Source organism: Centruroides vittatus, unplaced genomic scaffold (genome assembly GCF_030686945.1).
Source record: "Centruroides vittatus isolate TY-2023 unplaced genomic scaffold, ASM3068694v2 scaffold_324, whole genome shotgun sequence".
Taxonomy (NCBI): Eukaryota; Metazoa; Arthropoda; class Arachnida; order Scorpiones; family Buthidae; genus Centruroides; species Centruroides vittatus.
The window spans coordinates 3,351,151-3,371,126 of record NW_027122701.1 but is presented as its reverse complement, the minus strand read 5'-3'; the positions used below and the strand labels follow the sequence as shown (position 1 = coordinate 3,371,126).

Below are 19,976 nucleotides of genomic sequence, written 5' to 3'. Positions count from 1 at the left end.
GTTTTTACCAAATAAAAACTGAACTGATCTGAACATGTAGAATCATTACCATGCCAACATTAGCCAATTATTAGACAATCATATTTCTTTGTATCATAAAACTTGTAAATAAAAATGCTGATTGTTTGACTTTATAGCAGTTTTTGTTGGTGCATTTTATTTATTTGATTGAAAAAATTGTAAACATGGATAGTCTGTTTTATTTTAAACTTGGTAAACTTTTTTTAATGTAACAATGAAAGATATTTTCAGTGGTGATTGTAGCTTTATTTTAGAATCAAATCTATACAGCTGTAATCATTGCCAGTCACTATATTTTTTTAAAAAATTTAATGGATTAGAGACTACTGAAAGATAAATATTATTTATCTCTGAAATCAGAAGCCACCAAGACATCACATGTTTATGTTTTTAACATGAATCAAAAGAGATTTCTGTGTAAAACACTTTTAATCTCGAGTGTTCCTGTTAAAGAAGGGATATCTAGGATGCTGTTTACTTTAAAAGAATTATTCTCTCCTTTAAAATGATGAAACAATTTAAAAACTTTTGTTAAAGGAAAAAGCAAAAGAAAAGAAAACAGACAGACAAAATTCATAAACAAATTTGAGCATTGATTCATTATGAAATTTTCAAAATTTCTGGAAAAATTTAATGTGAACATATATATATATAAATTATATGCGATGTGGATGTGTGTGTAAAATAAATCACAAATTTATTATAAATTTTTTTGATTGTAAAGTAATTCTTTTTATGGTTTCTGAAACAGTAATAATCAGATAGAATAAAAAAATGATTTGAAGTTTTCAAAGAAAATCAACTGATAGTAGAAATACAAATCAATATATTAAGTGTAAATTTGTAAATTTTACAAATGAAAATTAATAAGTTAATATTAAAAAGGAAGTCTCAAAGGTATTAATAAGTTAATAGTGGTGAATAAGTTGATATTTTATATTTTTGTATTATTTTTTTCCTGTTGAAACTTTTAAAAATGTTACAATTTTCTTCTGTAAGAAGAAAAAACTTATATTTTTAATTTTTTTATAACAGAAAAAAGCAATAAAAAATGATAATTATATATTTAATATATACTTTTCTATTGTTTAATTTACTTCAAATTATTTTATAATTTGAAGTAAATTATTAGAATATATTACTAAATTAAATAAACATCATTAATTCATTTTAAAAATGCTGGATTGAAGTTATTTGCATTTCTCTTCTCTCTAGCTTCTGCTCTTTTATAAATTTTATTATTATTTTTTTTTTTTGTGATATTGTATTTAAATGTTATCTTTGCTATTAAACTTGCATATCTTGTGCATGATGAACGAGATTTCAGCTTATGGCTATTCTATATGTCTAATTTATCTTCCTGTATAAAAGTCTCAGATGTTTTAAATTTATTTGCAGATTATCTCTTATGCCATGCTTGCTAATATGGAAGTTATATATTTCATCAATTAATAAGTTCAGACCTCCCAGTATGACTTCAAAATATTCAAAGTAATTATTAAATTTAATAAAACGGATTATCAAAGTAGTATCAATACTTTAGTGAGCATTTAAAACAGTTTCAGTTAAAAGATTTAATTAATACAGTGGAACCTTATTGCATCATTTCTGTTACCTTTGTTTTCCTACATATATGGTCCCAGAATTAGCTTCATACAAATAACACTATTTTTCCCACTTTTATCATTTTTTGAACTACTGTTTTGTTGCATCGAGCATTGAAAAATCACATCCTGCATTTTCCCACATTGATAGTTTTTTTAAAATTAGAAACAATGATTTAGTAGCTTGGGAACAAATGTGGGATAATCTTGAGCAAATTTTAAAAAAGAAAGCACTACCCATGCATGTCGTGCTTTCTTAGTGCTGCTTGAAGTGCCTGCTGAGTGTTGAAAAATCAAGATGTCATTTGCAGCCTCTCCACCATACTATTGGAAATATATTTAACTCATAAACAAATACCAGAATGAGAAAGTTGTTTTAATTTCTGTCATTTTTAGTTTTCCACAAGATATATGTACATTTTTATGCAGAGATATGTGAGAGTCTCCTAACATCTGGCAATGAGAATACAGAGGAGAAAAATGTGCAAACCAAAAGTTGTGTTGAACTTTGTTAAAAATGCATGAAGTACTGATAAAAATAAGTATTTATTATGGGCACAGTATGAGTGACTGTAATTGTGAAAGCATTCTAAGCCTTGAAAATTTGCACTTCAAATTGAGGCATAAAGTTTGCACAAAACTGATATCAGTCAAAAATTTCTTCAGTAAGAATTAATATTTTAAATATATTGCAATGTTATATCCTAAATCACAAAATAGAGTCATCATTAAATTGATCTTATCTATAATTTTAATGTTTTCCAGAACTATTCAGAACTATTGTTTTTTCCCTCTTTTATTACTACTGTGTTTTATTCCCCTAAAACAATGCAAAATTTTACTGTATTTTTGAGCTCTAAATAACTACTAGAAATCTTTCTGAAACTGCTTTATTTTCAGGCTAAAAGAAACAGGAAAATTACATCCAAGTTCATCTGATCTCACTGACAAGAACAAATGAATAAAATGATGTTTTTGTGGTAACTAAATGTTATGTTGTCATGAGAACAAAAAAGGAAAAGAATATTAATCAATTTTAGTAAAAATAAATCAGATTTGCAGTATGCAGATAAATATTTTTCACTGCTGTAATTGTATGTTTATAAGATACTATTTACTGAAAGAGAATTGACAATCATTATATTCATTATCATTTTTAATATATATAATGATATTTTAAAATTGAAGTAAAAAAATTGCACAAAATGAAAACTTTCTATATACAGTAAATATTTAAAGTATTCACTACAATGAAAAAACAGTCAAAACTAAAATAACAGATTTATTCATACAAACTGGTATTATTGAAATATCAGTATTTATCAAAGTTAAAAAGCAGTAAAGATATTTAGTAAATGATTTAAGTATAAAAAATTAGTACTGATTTGAAAGTGAAATATGTTTAACAATCATTAGACATATTTTTTATTTTGTTATATGAAAGACAAAATTCATTCTTTTTATAGTTCTAGGAATATTCAAAATATTCAATCAGATAATTGGAACATGGACAGAGAATTTTTGATGAAATTATTAATTACATTTAATGCCTAAATTTGAAGCCCTGATAGAGTTATTTAATGATAAATTAATTGAGAATTATTGTTGAATTTGATCAGTTCTGTATTATTCAAGTCCTTCAGTCTAATCAATTATCCTTTTCTGATGTTAAATGAAAATATATTAAAATTGTTTTATTTAATTCAATGTAAACAACAGTTTCTTAATTACATAATTTTTTATATCATTAAACAAAATAATGTAGAAGGCTGTCTAGCTTAACTGTTTTAGTTTAAATCAACATTCTTATCTATTATTGATTTGCCAGGATCATCTGTTATGTATCTAAGAAAGTCAAGATGCAGTACATAGGATATACTTTTGCATTTTAGAGAAGAAATACTTCATTACTTCATGAAGAGTTTATTTAATTCCAGACATGATATGATATATGATTGTAGCCCTGGACACTCACTTTAATTGTAAAATGTAATACAGTTGAGCCTATCTATCTCAAACCTCTGCATCTCAATTTATTTTTCTCCCTGCATTTTTGCATAAATTCAATATATGATATTTCCTATGGTTATCTCCAAGTAATTTTCTCCAAAACCTCTATCTTAAATTATGTTCTGAAGTGTCAATTACAGTTTCAATGCTCAGTAACTACACTTTGATTGCACAAATTGCAGCTGAGAAGCATCAATTGCAATACAGTACATAGTTGCAATTAATTCTGTTTCTTTTTCTGATTGGCTACAAATTTGGCTTTCGTCTTATTAGTTTAAGAAAGTCAGACATCAGAAACTATTGACAAACTGTTTCTGTTAAGGTATTGTCAAAAATCTTTTATTAATACCTAATACAGATATGTTCTGTACTTGCTATTGTATTAATTAATTACTGCACTTCCAATCAAACCTATTACTGTTTATTATGTACAAACCTCTATATCTCAAAATTATTATTTTTTTCATTTTGGTGAGATTTGAGATAGGTTTGACTGTATATCTTATGTTTTGTTAAAGCCACTCTGTCTTCTATAAAAATCCAATGGAGATCTATATGATTGCATTTATGTATGTCTTACAAATCAGGCTATGAAATGCATTAATTTCAACAATACAATACAAAATATGGAGGATACGATTTTTTAAAAATGCAGTTTTATTATAGGATTTTATCAGCTTGAATGGGCCAAGGTGTTACAATCCATACAATTTGTAACCAGATTTTCTTTGTAGAATTAGGTGTTTATTACTACAAAATACTTTTTGGAACAGTTTCCTATTCAAAAGTTTTAAACATCATAATCAGACTATTTCAAGTTTCTCACAAGTTTGTTAGTCAACGATATATATTTAATTTGGCCTAGTTAAGAAAAATAACAACTTCTATAAGTATTAAAAAGAGGAAATTTTCACTTTAAGTAGAGAAAGATACTCTTTTAGATTGATTGTCAACAATTGAATTTACAAGTTATTTACAATGAAAGAAATATCATAAATGTAAATGAAAATACATTCAATTAAAAATCTTTAAAAACTGACTTTGTCTATGCTGAAATTTTGCAGAAAATTCATTAGATGACATGTAATTCTGCTATTATTTCAGAATTGTTAAGAGTTGAGAGATATCATATGATCTTGGATCAAGAGAGAAAAACATAGCTATTAAAAAACTTAAAAAACATACTGTTTAGTCAGACAAGTTTAGCATATTGAAGATATGATTATTATGTAGTAGTAATAATTAATGCCTCTCTCTACACTTGAGATAATCTGCTGTTTAAGATAATTGTCAATGGAATTCAGTGATTATCTTAAACATTATAGAATTACTTACCATTTAATATCATTTTACTGGGTCTCAAACAAATGAGATGTTAGAATGATGAAAGTTTTTTCCAGCATACTTTACAAGCTTATACCATGGACAAATGTATTTAACAAGCAGTATCATGATTATTTCCATTTGTTTAGACAGATATAGAGTAAATGGTATAGTTATTGGTCACTTAAGGAATTTTTATTTTAAAAATTCTGTGATTAAATATATCTTCATATCTTCCTCATACACACTCTGTGATTAAATACATTATACTTGATGAATTCATTTTTTATAATCATTCTACTGCCAGCATCTAGAAATTGCAACATAGTTATTGGCCACATGTAATAACAGAAAAATCTGCAGGGTCTTTTCCTATCTACTGACAACAGAAACTTGTATTAATACTGTCATATGATATTTCTGGAATAGCTTTTTATAGAACTCTTATTAAAGAGGTTTAAATTCAAAGTTGTCAGTTACTGTCTGGTGGCAAAACTCCAGATGATTCTCAGATGACATAGTTTGATCATAAATGTAATTATGTAAAAGGATGCATTAGATCAATAACAAAAGTTACATCAATAAAAATCATAAAACCAAAAATTTATATATGTCTGGTGATTGTACTGGTAACACTACTTTAGTCAATAGTTTTCAAAAGAAGTTATCTTCCATTCATGATCTTATACTTACAATATTCTTCCTGAGAAAGTAGAAATGCTCCTGGCAGGGTTAGTGAGGCACATAAAGAACTGATTACATGGATGATGATAGAGAAAAATAACGGAAGAAAGCCTTGACTATTCATTATATTGGAGAAATCACATTTGACGAGATTGACACGGACTCAATAAAGATAGACATCAAAGTTTGTAGGATGTAAAATGAAGAGGCATATATTATTGCTTACATTTTTGCTGTCATTTAGAGATGTATTTGATAACTATTATTAACAATTTGCCCACCCACATGTATATCATTTTGTATGATTGACTTACTTTCAGATGTGAAATGTATCTGAAGAAGGGGGGAGTTTTGGTATTGAATGTGATATTTGAAGGTTAACATTCAATCTCATGTCTTTAAGCTAAATCTTACTAGAACATGTGTCAGGGATTTGAGTTACATAATTTCTGTTGTTCAGATAGTTGTCCACTTCTGTGTGTGTGGTCAAAATTTATTTTTTTAAATTTTTTTAAACTTAGTCTGAATAAGAATCTGTTAATTATGAAACATGAATTTTAAAAAATACATGTTAAAGAAATTTCTGAAAAGGAAATCCAATTCAAATTGCATTTTCCAGATGAAAAATTTTCAAAAACTCACACTTTCAGGAAAAAGCAATATGATTTGGATCATAAGTTTAATTAATTCAAACTTGTTAGTTTTTAACAGATGGCAACATGACTATCTATAGTTTAAATTCTATAATTATTAAATAATTTAATTAGCCCAATTTAATCTATTGATTTTCAGCAATGTTAGGTAAATAATTATCTAAATTATGAATTTTGGGTTTATATAGTTGAAAGAAAAACAAATTAATGATGATTGTAAAAAATTTTCTGATTTCTTTTTAAAAAGGTGATAAATGCTCAGAGATTATTTAGCACAATTTTATTTATTTTAGAGTTTCTATTCTATTAAATGAACTGACAACAGCTAAAGACTAAAAAAAATTTTAAAAGAACAACTCAATTTCTTAGCATTTGGAGATAATCTCTGAAATCTCATTAACAATACTTTGCTGATTATGTACCATACAGACTGCTTTGTCCTTGCTGTTGTCCCATTAAATTATCTTTACATAATTATCCTTATTATGTAAAGATAACTATCTACAATAACTATAGTGAATTATACTTATTACACCTATACTCTTACTATTACACTTATTATAAATTGTGGCATATAAGTCACTCAAGATTTTCAGCTCAAAATTCTTATTTAGGCTTATGCTTGTGATATAAGTTGGCCCCCCCCCAAATTCATGATAAGCTAGAATTGAAATGAGGATGTGATGCTATTAATCATACATTAATTTTTTTGAGTTTAAAAATTCTGTCACAATTTACAGTAATGGAATAAAGAAATTCATGAACTCATTAATCTTTACTACTAATATTTTTTAAATTTGTATGTACCGTACAATACTGACATATCTTATTATAAATAAAAATAAATAGATAAAATATTTTTTCATTGTACTACATTAGTTATTCTGTATTTCTCATTTATTAGGAAGGGAACTTTCTCTAGTGCCAACAATAATTTTATTAATTACTTTAATGTAATCCATAAAGAACAGTTAGAAAAAAAATTACTTATTAATAATATCATGGAATATAATACAATAATCAGTTTTAAGTATTGCTGGACTAAGGTATATTTATGCCTTATTGTTGGCCATATATATAATTGCACCATTCTTTCAGACACTGACAGTTTCCATATGGACAGTATACTCAGACTTTTAGACTGTGACTATTTCTCAGTGTTTGACCATTTCTTTTGAAGATTTATATGTAACAGCATTACTTTTGGATGAAGTTGTTGAGAAAGTAAAACGTTATTACGGTGTTTGTTAGTATGGAAAAAAAAAGATTTACATATTATACTGGACTTTCTTCATATAAAATTTTTTCAGTCCTTTAGACTGCCTCAGTATGATTTCAATGTTTCAATGAGGAAGATAGAAAATTTCCTTAAAAAATAAGACATAACTTTTCAAATGTCCTTACTTATTTTATAATACCAGTGTGCCTCAGATGAAATTGTTCACTGCAAGCCAAAAGTTGTCTGAATGTAATTCACACTATCCAACCATCTCTTGTTCCAACAAGTTTAAAGCTTCATACATGTATTATTCTAGAAAAAACATTCTAGCAAAGATTGTCAGAATCTCCTTGTCTGAATAGAACTGCTCCACTATGTATAAACACTTCCATTTAAAATCATTTCACATCTTTGTCTGATCAGAAACTGAATGTTAACATTACCAGTACTGAATGAATAGTCTTTTAGTTTATAGTTTTATATAACAATTCAACCTTTGTTAAATTTAAATTGAGAAATTTTTTGAATAATTATTTCTAACATTTTATTGGAAATTTATTTGATATAATATAATTTAGTATTTTTAAAATTATAATGTATTAATGTTAGTGCAATATAATACTTATGCTTTTCAATACTACTACTAAATGCATAGGTATAAAAAATAATTATTGTTGCCATAAAAACTACTGTATAAATGTCATATTAAAATTTTAATGAGTTCTTGAAAGTAACAATTAAATTAATTTAAAATTAAGAATTAAATATTTTTATTAGAATAACTTTTTTAGAAATTTGTTTCATTACATGTAAATAAGTAATTGCAAAAATGAGATTAATAGTTTATATTATATCAATACATTTGAAATCAAAAATAGCAATAACTGGGAGGTCTGTTCTGCTTGCTTTATTTCACTGGTTTTTAAAAATAAAAATTATCCCAGATTGGACTGAAGAAGACAATTATTATAACAATACCATCAAGTACGGCTATTTTTCTAAAGTAACTTTTTTTTACTATTAAAAAAAAACATTGAAATTTTGGAAAGATTTAATTTTATAGCGAGTTTGTTTAATAATTAAATGTTATGATTCAAATTATATAAAATAAAATCTCGGTCACTGATGAGATATGCATGGTTTTTCTCTAAGAGAATTTTGTCCTTTCCAGAAAATTGGAATAATAATTTTATATATAAATATATTTAAATGTGTTTTTAATAGTTGTTGGTCTAAATTCTCATGGGAGTATTAAAAAACGTGCAGCACCACCACCTCCCACAATGGTTCAAAGTATCCCAGGTTCTGGGAGTGGACATAGTCGAACCCCCTCTGATCCAGGTCTTACTCAGTCTCCTTCTGGGGTAATACATCGGAGGAATCGTTCTACTGATCTTATTTCTAACAACAACTGTAGTTCTTCAAGTGGTATTAGTATAGGTAGTAGTTCCTATGAACCTAATAGTAATGGTGCTTCTCAGCGGTCTCAAAGTCCTGGCAATATACCTTTGGGTAAATAACATATTCAACTATAATGAATATAATAAGATTTATTATAATAATTCCTAACTTAATTTTTATATTTTCAAATTAGGTGGCAAACTGGTTTTACCAAAATCAATTGAATTTCCTGCATTAAAAAGGTCAGTAGAAAAAAATTATGAATAGAAAAATGTAAAAACATTTAATAAATTTATTATTTGAATAATAATGTATTTTAGATTTTAATCTATAATTATGTTTCAAATATAGTTCTGTTGACAAGGTATATGGTACTTTACAAAGGCCAAGATGTCCTCCACCTCCAACACCTTTGGGTATGTATTTTGAAAAATAACAACCATTGTAATTATCTTTATTATAATTTTATTAAAACAATTTTATTATTTAAAAATTATTCTGAAAGTAGTTATTATTGGTTTTAGTTATATCTGTGAAGAATATTTGAGCATATTGTTATATTAAGAATATTTGGAAAGTTTATGTTCTTAATTTTAGGAGAAAAATTCAAAATAACTTTTGAAGATTGAAGTAAAGCTGAATAATTTCTAAAAAATAAACTTGTAGTCCTTATAATTGTTTGTTATAATTATACTTGTGGGCTTATGGGACACTTTGGTTATGGGGCAGAGAGGGTTGGTTCACCCAAAATTTTACACAAAAACACATGTACTAATTTTTTGTTATCACTGATAACTTAACTTTTTCACTTTGTCTGTTTTTTTGTTTTTGCTTTGCTCTAATTTGGGAAGGCAGTTTTCTCCTCCTTGTATAACCTTTAATGTACAAGTTGGGGATAACCCAACTCATACGTTCATGGTTATACAAGGTATCTTCAAAAAGTTCCCAGAATTATGCTGGGTTAGTCAATTAAAGGCAATAAAAAAGGGAGCATGTGATTCATGTCTTAGCTAAACATGTCAGGAATAGAGAATTGTGTTCAAATAAATCTGTACTTGTTGCGAAGATAACAACAGTTACCATTCACTGAAGATCATGTTGGTGAGATGTTGTGAAACAGTCTGGCAAAAATGCCTGTGGAAGAACAATGTGCAAATATCAAATTTTGTGTGTTATTGAGGAAAATACCTTCTGAGACATTGAATATGCTTCAGGATGCCTATGTTGAATCTGTCACAAAGCATTCTCAAGTTTGATTGGCAAAAATGCTTTTGTGGGGGATGAAAAAGTATCACTGATAATTTGCAAAGTGGTAGTCTGTCGACAACGTCTGAGGAGAAAGTATTGGTTGTACATGAGATTGTGAAGTCAGACAGACAGCAGTCAATTTAGCAGATTGCCAAAATAGCAGTAATTTTGGTTGGAAGTTGTCATTCCATCCTGCATGATTAATTGAACATGCACTGTGTTTGCCAACACACGGTGCCACAAATGCTCATGGCTGACTTCATGTGATTTCTATCTCTTTTCCCAGTTGAAAGATGCCACTTCAAGAATGCAGATGAGGTTACACAGTGTTGCAGGTGCTGTTGTGAGACAGTTTCCAAGAATGTTTTTAGCAGCGGTACCAACATTGGCAAAAGTGTGTGGTTGCCGAAGGACAATACTTTGAAGGACACATTTCTTGATTTGTCAAAAATGTATACATACTTTAGAGTAATAAACCAATTCTGGGAACTTTTTGAAGCTACCTAGTATTTACAATTTTTTTCATATTTTACCATATCAATACTTTTTAATTTATAAATCACAGTGTAGTTATGTTCTTTGAATTAATCTTAAATGTGTTGCAAAATTTTCTTAATATTCAGAGAATGTTTTATTTCATTCTCTAACATAAAAATATGGAAACAATTAAAGAAAAAGTTCCTTTCAGCTGTATTTTTCAATAATATTTTAAATCAAGAATTATATAATTTAAGATTGTGAACTTGTAACTCTGAATTAAAATTATTTTACTTTTTGTATTCACTGACCTAAGCTAACATTATATTACAAACTCTAAAACTGAACCGGAGACAGCTATACAGTCAACTCACGTTAATACAGATTGCAAGGGGAACAGTAATTAGTTCACTTTATTGAAAGTTTGTATTAAGAGTTTTAGGGTAATGGCCTTGGTTGTATAATTTAGGGAGTTTAGGCTTAACAGACAATCAAAAGGTTTAGAATACAATACGGTATTTTAATTAATTTACTAAATAAAGTTAAATGTGATTGAAGGGTTGGCACTACATCACAATGCTACATCGGGACTGACACCACTGTGTCTGGAGAGACACAGAAATCACAATGGCGGTTATATTCATTTTACATGTGAGAGGTTATGTCTGTAGGCAGTTGGAGGAGACCGTGAGACAGCACATGTCCAAAAGAAGTGCACACTACAGCTCTATTATCAAAAATAATACTTGTTAATTTACACATCAAATTATACATAGGGTTGATTGTATAGTAATCAAATAGCATCTCAATTAAACTATCAGATTCTTAACCAAGAGAGAGAGTTTACAGTTATGCACGTGATGATAAATACCTGTAGTCATTATACGCTTGATAAGCTGGTAGCACTTGATAGGCTGGTTCCTTGATTATGTAGACTGCCTGTAAGTTCATCTGGATGTTAGATAGTTTGATGTAAGATCCTCTAAGGGCAGGTAAGATAGACAACAGGTTGGCCTAGGCCTTAATTGGTGGTGGTGGTGGTGGTGGTGGTAATCCAAGACTGGAACGAGCACTTAATGTTGACCAACTCTAGATGATGGACGAATGAACTGTCGTCATCGATCTTTTTTCTTTTATTTGGGGGTCCTCCCCTTTTCTCTTTGTCTTTTTTAGGCAATGTTGACGAGTTAGACCAATAACAATTTTTTGTTATGTTCTTGATACAATCAGTCCAATGTGTCATCTCTGGACAAGGAAGCAAGTCCATGGGGAAAATGGAATCACTTGCTGCTCTCGTGCAAGAGAAAATTTTGCAGAAGTTTTTTTGTAAATTAAGCAAAAAATTTTTTTTATTTAGCCCAGGTTCTCACATAAATTAAATTAACAAAAACAAATTCTAAATGATTTTTCAAATCAAACAAAATGAGGAGGTGATATTTGCTGTTTAAGTGTGGAATAGTATATAGTGTATCAGAGTGCTTAGATAAAACAAAGCTAAAAGAAATTCATAATTTTTTTTCTGTTGAAGATTATGTTCAAAAGTATAGAATATTTTTGGTGACAAAAGAGTAAAAAACTAAAAAAAAAAAGCCAAATTTGATGCAGAGTAGACAAACCTGGCATCACCATATCCACTCCTCGATATGCAAATTAGCACGTTTGCATGGGACAGCATTCATTTAAAGGAGTTGGTGTCCTTAAACTTTAACTTTTATCTTCTGAGTATAGTAGAATGATCTGCTAAAACCAGATGTTTGAATTGTTTTACAATTAGAGGTCAAACCAGTCTTTGTTTACTAGGAAAAAATTCTGTTCTACTCAAAATAGAACATTTATTACAGTACTAATTTTTATTGTTTATGTCAAAAAGTGTAAAAAGCAACCATAACTGGAAGTAGGATTATTTCTTCAGGGTTGTGGAGTTAATTTATAGTTCAGTTTAACAAATTCTAGAAAAATTTTTGTTTGCTTTATTGCATAAAAATTAACTTTGGACAATGGCATTTTGCCAGGGCGATGGCAAAATTCTCTTTAATGCAAGAATTTACTTTATCAGTGTTTGCTTTAAAGCAAATTTGACTGTATTAGAAGTTCTCTGATTTGATTAAATGCATCAAGACATAGCTACATGAATTATTATGTACAAACTAAGTGCACAGTTTCAAAATTCAAATAGAGCAGAAAGTTTCAATTTTTTTGCTTGTCGACACCTTTTCAAACATTTGTTTAATTTGCTGACTTCTCTCTATACTGATATATAACAGCAATAAATTATAAATAGGAAATAAAAATTAAATAAGAATTGATGATAGTTTATTTTATTAAACATAATAAACTTCAAAACTGTGTTTTACTCTGTTAAAATTTAAAAACGTATCTCCAAACCTTATGTCATGATTAAGTTTTACAGCCACTTGGAAAAATTTTCAACAGAGATAATCAATGATCTTAAAGTTGTCTATGGTGGTGATTGTTTATTGTGCACATAAGTTTAAAGTGGCATGCTTGTTTTCAGAGAAAGCTACAAATCCATTAAGAATGACTCAGTTGGAAGGCCTGCTTTAAACTTTGTTTAAAGATCTGTTTCATATTATATTATTATAAATAGTCCTTGAAATTTGAATTTTTATTGGCTGCAATTTGAAAAAATTGTAGATCTATAAATTCCAACTGTCGTCCATCTGTCTGTCATATCCTTAATATTGAGAATGGAGTTAGATAGATAAAAGTTGAGATGTGGAAAGCTTAGGGGCAGGAGACCCTGATTAAGGCTATATCCTACATTGCAGCATCCAGCGACCACGGGTGGAAAGAATCTTTGTACGAGCTTCTAACTCACGAGCAACATCTGTCCAAAGTGGACGCGTGTTGTTTACAAGATGGCGGTGAAAAGACTTTGTCAAATGCTACTATGGAAAATATGACAAGCATTAAAACAGTAAATTTGATAGGTAATTGTTATCACTAACTAGATACACAACAAATATAAAAAATCTTTATAGAATAATAAGTTGAAAAAAAAAGTTTTATTTTTAAAACGTTACATTTATACAAAATCAGAAATTATTAAATTACATAAAAGATTATTAATTAACATACATATAACATATATACACAATTTATTTGTCATTCTGTTTTTGTTTATCTACAAAATCAGCCATTTTCTTTTTTTGGAAGCGGCAATCAAACTTGCTTGGTAGCTGCTTCCTGCACATACTGTACATGTAGAAGCATCATCTGATGGTTGCTGCATGCTAAACGTGGTTACTTTGGATGCTGACATTTGCTTGAATCGGTTTGTCTGCTCTGCTTGGAAGTGCGTTCACACCTGCAGTCATTGGATGCTGCCATGTAGGACGTAGCCTAACTATACACAAACTTCCAGTTTGCATTGGAATTCACTGTATTTCACTTAAAAAATTTTCCCTCAAACTAAGTTTAAGTTACTTAGATGACTGGCATGACTATTGCTAACAGGAAAAGTATGATGTACTGTACATTAGCAAGACACAACTAAAAAACTTGAGAACATTGTGACGAAAAATTGCAGCCCAGCATTGTGACAATGTCACAATAAATAATTGCTCATTTATATTTAGAATTTAACTTTTATACTCATGAAGATGAGTGTGAAAAATTAAAAGTGTGGTTTATTATTGATCAGAAAATCCAATAAAATAAATAGTTTGTTTTAAATTTTAAATAGTTTGTTTATAAGGACAAATTGTTCTTAACATTGTCTTTAAACATGATTAAATAGTAAATACTTATGTTTTATTTTAGGAATAGAATATAAATTAATTAGAATTTAATTAACATAATAATTAAAAGATATACATAAATATCAATATATTTAATATTGATTTTTACAGGTATCTCTTGTAGTTCTGAAAAATTAAATAATGGCCAGTCTACTGAAAGTTTGCTTTCTATTATTTCTGACAGTGATAGCAATCAAACTCAAACACCTATTCCTCCACCACGTAAGGTAAATAAAGCAAAATATTATTACCATATAATGTTAGATAATTAAACTTTCTGAATCTGTAGGCTGGAACTATTGTATAATGAAGAAACTTCATATCTTTCTCACTCTTTCAGCAGTAACTGTGTAATAAATAGATGTTTTCAACCATATTTAGGGACCTGCGTCAGATTAAGCTTATAGGAAATCAAACATCTGTAGTGAGTTCTAAAAATCAAATGTCTAAGAGGAACTCACTATAGATGTTCGATTTCCTATAAGCTTAATCTGACACAAGCACCTGAATGTGGCTGAAAACATTTGTTTATTAAACAGTTACTGCTGAAAGAGTGAGAAAGATATGAATTTTCTTTATTAGATAATCTTATAAAAAAAAAATCATATATTGTTATATTCATTAATGTGTTACTTTTTAAATTTATTTAATATAATTTTATGTTATTTAATTAAAAATATAATTAAACTATTTGCATGTTTTTGTAAAATACTTTTTTATCTGGTAATGCTGTAACACACTGTTCAATGGCCCAGAAATAACCTAACATAACAATGTTACATAAAGAATGAAATACTTAAGATCAGTCGGTTGCCCGACCTAGACTTTGGAAATGGGTAAAAATAACATGAACAGATTAGTTTGAAACAATTAGAGGAAAAATATCTGAAATAATTGACTATGGGTCAGTAACGAGAAACTAAGCCAAATGATCACCATAATTAATTGGACTAATATTATGCTATAATTAATAATTATAAACAAAGTAATTTGATACTAGAGGTAGACATTAGGCACCATCTCTTATCTAAAATAATAATAATTTAGAACATTCTGGAAGAAAAGAACTATTCCAGAGTAAGATGGAGATGGCACCTAATGTTTACCTCTAGTACCAAATTACTTAGTTTATAATTATTAATTATAGCATTGTAAGGAACCTAAATTTCATCAGTCGTTACAACTCCACATGAGCAAAATATGTACATGCTGTGAAAGGTAAATACACTAGAAGTGTGGGACTGAAATGACATCATTACCAGGAGGGATATAAACCTGACAAAAACTAGTATCAGGGAGATGATACTACAATTGACGGTGACCAGTGACAAAAAAAGGATCAGTAGTGGGAGTTGTGTTTGTAAGATAAGCAACTTCTCCATTTGTTGTGGAGATAGCTGATATTCCACTACCTGTGTCTTGGGGACTGTTTGCATACAAGTTTGTTTTTGTGTATTAGTACTACTGAGTGTAAGTGGTTTTTAGTGAAATAAACCCAACTTGTGCTTTTGTTTAGATGTGCCCTCATGTCAATCTAAAGCTTTCAGCACCAGACTACCTCTGTTTTCCTGACACAACCACAGTCATCTCGCATTCAGTTCAGGTGCTGACTACCGACTTTGCAGCATAATATTAACTCAATTAATTATGGCAATCATTTGGCTTAGTATCAATACGTTGGGTTTCGGGATGTTGATAATATATAACAAAAAACATAAATTTATTACAAGTGAATGAACTATTTACAGGAGATTAGTAAAAACCACAAAAATGCATTAATAGTAATAAAGTACACAAAAAGTATAAAATTCATAACTATAATTTAAATCAGAAATGTAATCAAAACAAACATTCACAAAGCTTTCCCAACAATTGAGGTACTTAACTCTAACTTAAAATTTCGCTCTCTACAAAAACCCAACTAAGTAAACCAGAACTCGATTAATAACAACAAAAGAAAACTCTTGCAATCTAAACCACCTAATTGTCACATCAAAAAAATGGCAACAAATTTTTTCAGCATTCATTTTGGAACTCTGTTACTTGTTCTCAAAAGCTTTACCTTGTCATATTCATTGTTGCCTGCATTTTTATATGCCTTGGCAAGATGTTGCAATTAGCTATGCCACTCTAACTCATTTACATACTTATTCACTAACACTTTTTTTCTTTGCAATCTTTTGGTTATACTAGTCTTTCCAATCTGTCCAAACAATTCTCTGATTTTTTAAAAATCAGTAACAAAAGGATTAAGAGAAAATTCTTTAACTTCACTTGGAGATTGCTCAAACCAAGATGTCTTGTTAGATTGGCAACGTCAGTGTTACAATCGTCAATTATGTGAACAGTTAGAATATTATTATTTTAGAATTTTGTCTGGAGTTTTTGTCCTTTAAACAAAATAATAAGTAATGATAACTAAATAAAAGCCCTGAAAATAGAAAACAACATTTGGACTTGATTCCTTACAATGTTCGATGAGTAAGAAACTGTCATTCTCCAAACAAAACCCTTGGTTGAAAAGAAACAGTAAAATCAATAAGCAAAAATAACCACAAAAAAAAAATAAAGGAAAATCTATGTATTTAATGAAAATCTGTGTTTCTGAAATGAGAAAGTCAGAAGAATTTATGCAAATGATGCATTAATTATATAAATAAATCTAAATGCTATGTGTATTTTTATATACTGTATTTATAACAGAAGTTATAAATTCCATGCTATCTTATAAGCATTTGAACCTAAATGATAGAATAATGGAAACTTATGCAAGGATTGTATTAGATCACTTCATTCAGTAAACTATCATCATAAATTAAGTAAAAAATTATAGTTAATTTGCTATTCATATTTTTTGTAGAAGTAAATTTATAGATAAAAGTTAAATTTAACTTTATTTTTCAGCGCCATGATAGTTTTAGACCAAGACGTTGTAGAGCATTGTATGATTGTGAAGCTGATCGAGAAGATGAACTCTCTTTCAAAGAAGGTGAAATTATCATTATTATAAGTGAAATAACAGATGATGAAGATTGGATGGAAGGATTCATTGAAGGATTTCCTGAAAGACGAGGTGTATTCCCATCTAGTTTTGTTCATATATTAAAAGAATGAAATAGCCTGAAATATAGAATTTATAATTTCATAAAACTCTGGTCAGTGTAAAGGTCTTCCATCTATGTCATTACTACAACAGCAACAACAACAATTCAAATGATTAAATAATAATTGTGAGATGTAATTACAGTTCTGCTTATAGTATAGATAAGATTTATTTAACCTTTCTTATTACCTTTTAAAATATGTATGTATGAATGTTTTAATTTCTAATTGAATAATAATGCTCTATAACTTTTATATAATTTTAAATTAAAGTTTCATTTGGTTCAGTTACACAATAACATGATTTATTTAATCCATTAATGAAGTTACCTAATACCCTATTCACATTGTACATTTTAAGCCAGTTTAAGCAATACAATGTGAATGAAATTGAGTTAAATGTTGATTTAATTTTAATTTGAAAAAATAGATCAGCTTAATTTGCTTTCCCAAACAAGCTTAAATTGATTTCTGGCATCATAGGCCAGGAACAAATTGGTTCATTCAAAGAGTACTCTTATATTCAAAATATGGCCTAAGTAAATATGAATAAGGAGGAGAAAAACTGTATGGAAAATTGGTTGGAATAGAAATATATGTATTTGATATTTGAAAAGAGAAGATTGAGGATTTGTATTGGACTTATAATAAAGCCATTTATGTATGACTCAAAAAAATCTGGGTGATACAAAATAAGTCACTTTAATTTCATAGTGTGAACAAATAGTTAATCGTGTTTTTAGTAATTTTACTTAATTTAATCTTACTTAAATTTTACATTGTGAATAGGGTATAAGAATATGTTGTGTTTAATCATAAATTAATTTAAGTATAAAATGTTTTTGCAGATTAAAATTTTTATATTCAATTACAAATATGAAATGGTAACTGCTTTATTTTCTATCCAAATTTTCTTCCTTAAAAACTAAGAAATTAGACATTATAAAATATCAATGTAAATTTATAATTTTAGATGTTATAACTTTTGTAGTATAGATTATACTTTTAATTTAAATTGAATTTATTTTATGGAAATTATATTTTAATACAGAAAAATTTCTGCAATTAAATTTGATGGAAAGATATTTAGACCAGTAAGATATGACTGGAATAAACCACAATTAAAAAGATTAGAATTCTCTTTAATTGGAGAACTTGTACTATAAATTCACCTATGTAAATTTCCATTAAAGAAAAAAAAAATGCTGTATTTGTTAAGTGGGAGAAATACATCATCCAATTGTCATAACCTGGATTACCTAGTCATTATCCATTTTCCAGGTTGTAATCTATCTCTGGGTTTATTAGTTGATAATCTGCTTTTTTCATATTGCAGATTTTATAAATGAGAATTTCTGCTCTATTCTATTAGATAATTGTGCATTTTGCACCACTGATATGAATTCACATTATGTTTTTTATTGATAATGAATATCAGTTGAGAGAAATAAGTTATCTCCCTTTTCAGTAACCATATTTTATCAGTACAAATTGGAAAAAATCTTTTTTATATATTTTGAGACTTTATATCACAGTGTTTTCCTATATAAAAAGAATATACTACTCCCAATATAATGCTAGTCTGATGATGATATAAATGTTGATTTGAATGTTTTGTGATGATTAATACTCATTCCAAAAATGTATATAAGATTTAATGCATGTTTTTCCCACATTTAAAATTATGTTTAAATGAATATGCATTTTTTGTATTTTCTTAAAATGTTCAACAGAAACATTTTATAGAATAAGAGTCAAGCACAGTTTCATATTGAATTAAAGAAAGATATGCCCAGCATTTATTTCCTTATTTTGCTGTGATCACATCTGGGCATATAAGTAGTAATTATGCATTTGTAAAACTATCATTTTTTTGTGCAAACAGTGAAACATTGATCTCGCACTGAAATCTAATTATAAAAGTATTACAGTTTACATTTTTACTGTTTAATAACAACTTTCATCATATTATCAGATAATACAATTTTTCTGTAAAATTAAAAAGGTTATTCATTAATTTTGTAGCAATTGTTTTCAATTGACAATATTTAAAATAATAATTGTATCCTTTTTCTAATTGTATTTACTTTATAACATGAGTTAATATAGGATTAATATATATGTATTTCTATATCTAAATATATTTGCATGTTGGAGTTTAATCTCTGTACTGAATGAAATGCATATAATTATTTACAATATAAATGCATCCTGAAATTTAATAGACTAATCTAAAAACTTTTTATTCTGTTTGAAGAATCTCAATATCTATTTTTTATATGTTTAAAACTGATTTTAATACAAATATAATTAATAAAACCAAAAATTAAAAAAAAGAGAATCCATATCCATGTTATGTAAAAGTTCTTGTGTTTTTTTCTTATTTGCAAATAATGTAATATTGATTTTAAGACAATTATTAATGTTTTTATTCTGCTACATTATTTTGAATTATCATATTCAACCAAAAATT

At 27.9% G+C, this 19,976-nt stretch overlaps 1 protein-coding gene across 2 annotated transcripts in view; it reads left to right on the top strand.

The window, feature by feature from the left end:
• Positions 1 to 19,600, top strand: part of Asap (ArfGAP domain of ASAP) — a 186,342-nt gene extending 166,742 nt beyond the window's left edge. Inside the window, exons 23-27 of one of the 2 annotated variants that reach the window (XM_067286018.1) lie at positions 8,739 to 9,026; positions 9,109 to 9,157; positions 9,267 to 9,331; positions 14,513 to 14,628; positions 17,306 to 19,600. In XM_067286018.1, the coding sequence (XP_067142119.1) occupies positions 8,739 to 9,026; positions 9,109 to 9,157; positions 9,267 to 9,331; positions 14,513 to 14,628; positions 17,306 to 17,515 (728 nt within the window). In that variant the 3' untranslated portion in view covers positions 17,516 to 19,600. The remainder of the gene's footprint in view (positions 1 to 8,738; positions 9,027 to 9,108; positions 9,158 to 9,266; positions 9,332 to 14,512; positions 14,629 to 17,305) is intronic. The other variant, XM_067286019.1, reaches the window with a different exon arrangement.
• Positions 19,601 to 19,976: the final 376 nt, after the last annotated feature.